Genomic DNA, 2248 nt, shown 5'->3' with positions numbered 1-2248 from the left:
TATTATTTAATATATAATATGTATAAAAAAATAAAATATATTATTAAAAAAATTATATAAAAGAGTTCAAGAAATTAAAAACCACAGCAAGTTATAAATATTTTAGCATAAACGTAACACAAATTAATCGATATACTGGTGAAATTGTAAATACTTAAATTTACATTACTTTTGTTATAGATATGCCAATTGGATCTTTTATACGGCAGAAATTATTCGATCGTTTTTTAGACGTTTATGAGGATATCATGAGAGACTGCAAATATTCACCAAAATTGGCCGATCTCGCTATCCGAGTAAGCATATTCTTTAATTATTAATTATTAAATTTTTCACGGAGAAAATAATTTTGCTGAATATTTCCAAAAATTTTGCTATACAGGGTGTTGCAAAATTCACCTGATAAATATCGTGGACATGTAGAGCGGACTAAATTGAGACGGAAAGTCCTGTAACATTTTACAATTTTCGCAATAGTTAACGAGATATTAATGTTTAAAGATTACCGGATACTCGCTTAGAACGCGGGGAATGGAATCTGCCTGACAAACGCCCCGCGCCGCGCACACCGTCGCAAAAGCCACTTAAACGTCATGACTCGGTTGCTTGGCGTTGCCAGGCCATCATCGCTCCTCACGGCTTGCACGTCGAGCTACTAATATGCGTATATTCGACAATAGTAGGCCGGGTGGACGCACGTATTCGGTAATCTTTAAACATTAATATCTCGTTAACTATTGCAAAAATTGTAAAATAATACAAAACTTTCTGTCTCAGTTTAGTCCGATCTAACTGTCCACGATATTCGTCAGATGAATTATACAGGGAACATCCTGTATATATAGAGGATGTCAGGATAACCGCAAAATTTTTCGAGCGTGGGTAGTTCATTTAAAAATTAATATCTCGTTAACTATTACTGAAATCGCAAAATGGTTTTTCTACTCAGGACTTTTCTACTCAGTATAGTCTGTTCTACCCACGCATAAAATATTTTGCGATTATTTTCTGACACCCTATATATATACTGTTACAGGTAAAAAGTAATTCTGTTAGATCACCAAAATTTTTAGGTAGGATATTCAAACTGATCCTTATCTAAAAAAATTTAATGGTCAAACAAAATTATTTTCCGATCTGTCTGTAATTAACTAAATCTTTTTATATTTTAGTAAAGTCATTCCTTCCCTCTCCCTCTCCCTCTCTCCCTCCCCCTCATTCTTTCTCCTCTCCCCTCTCTCTCTATTACATAGAACTGAAATAAAAGAATGTAATTCTATTCTTTTATACAGTTTGAAGAACCTATTTACGGTACGAACGATTTCAGTTATGCACATTACTTAGCACCAACGAACATAATAGGGTAAGCGAAAATAAATCCACACACAATAATAAGTCAAATGAATGAACTTAATTTTTAGCACTTACTAAACTTTTTTATATCCTCGCAGAGTTAGTTTCTTTTTAGCCGCTACAGTTTCTACCAGCTTAATAATTACAGAGCAGTTAGAGGGTGTCTGGGATCGAAGCGTAGTTCAAGGTAATTTACTAATATACCGATATAGTCGCGTTTAAAATTATATTTTACAATTATTCCTTTTTCAATTATTCCTCTTTATTTCTTATTACAATAATGCAAATGTAAAATATAAATATGTGATAGGTGTCACAACAGCAGAAATTATACTGTCTCACGTTGTTATTCAGAGCGTCATCATCATTATCCATACTGTTATGATAATGCTTTTAATATTTGCCATATGGGGCCTAGAATGTAAAGGACCGATATTTGTCGTAATGGTCCTTACATTTCTGACAGGTTCTTGCGGACTAATGTACGGTACGATACTTCATGCGATACAATGTAGAAATTAATTCAATTCAGAAACTGCAAACTAAACTGATCATTTGTATTAATGCACTTTCAGGTTTTGTCATTTCTGTTACGTGCAAAAATCACACTGCAGCGCATTACACTACGTTCGGGACTTTTCTCACGATAATGTTGCTCAATGGTGAATCCTTACTCTTTATATGCTCAATAATTTATTTATTCTATCAGTAGCATTGATACATGATATCGTTAGTAATACAATAATTATTTTAGAATTTACAATTCTTTGTTGCGTAGCAATACATTATGTTAATAGATTGTTAATTGATAGATGTTAATTTATAGATGTTAATTGATAGATGTTAATTGATAATACTGATAATAGTAGATAATATAAATGTTAGGGTAAAAGTA

The 2248-nt window shown here is 32.4% G+C and overlaps 1 protein-coding gene across 1 annotated transcript; it reads left to right on the top strand.

The window, feature by feature from the left end:
- Nucleotides 1-180: 180 nt before the first annotated feature.
- Nucleotides 181-2015, top strand: LOC108771207 (uncharacterized; the record flags this gene model as incomplete). The annotated part of the gene is made up of 5 exons (XM_018550772.1): nucleotides 181-296; nucleotides 1293-1363; nucleotides 1452-1540; nucleotides 1664-1840; nucleotides 1929-2015. Coding segments are annotated over 5 exons (540 nt in total), but the record flags the coding sequence as incomplete, so codon positions are not given.
- Nucleotides 2016-2248: the final 233 nt, after the last annotated feature.

Source organism: Cyphomyrmex costatus, unplaced genomic scaffold (genome assembly GCF_001594065.2).
Source record: "Cyphomyrmex costatus isolate MS0001 unplaced genomic scaffold, Ccosl1.0 C2333491, whole genome shotgun sequence".
NCBI classification, from domain to species: domain Eukaryota; kingdom Metazoa; phylum Arthropoda; class Insecta; order Hymenoptera; family Formicidae; genus Cyphomyrmex; species Cyphomyrmex costatus.
Note: the sequence above shows the minus strand (reverse complement) of the source record. Positions and strands in the feature narration are given on the sequence as shown.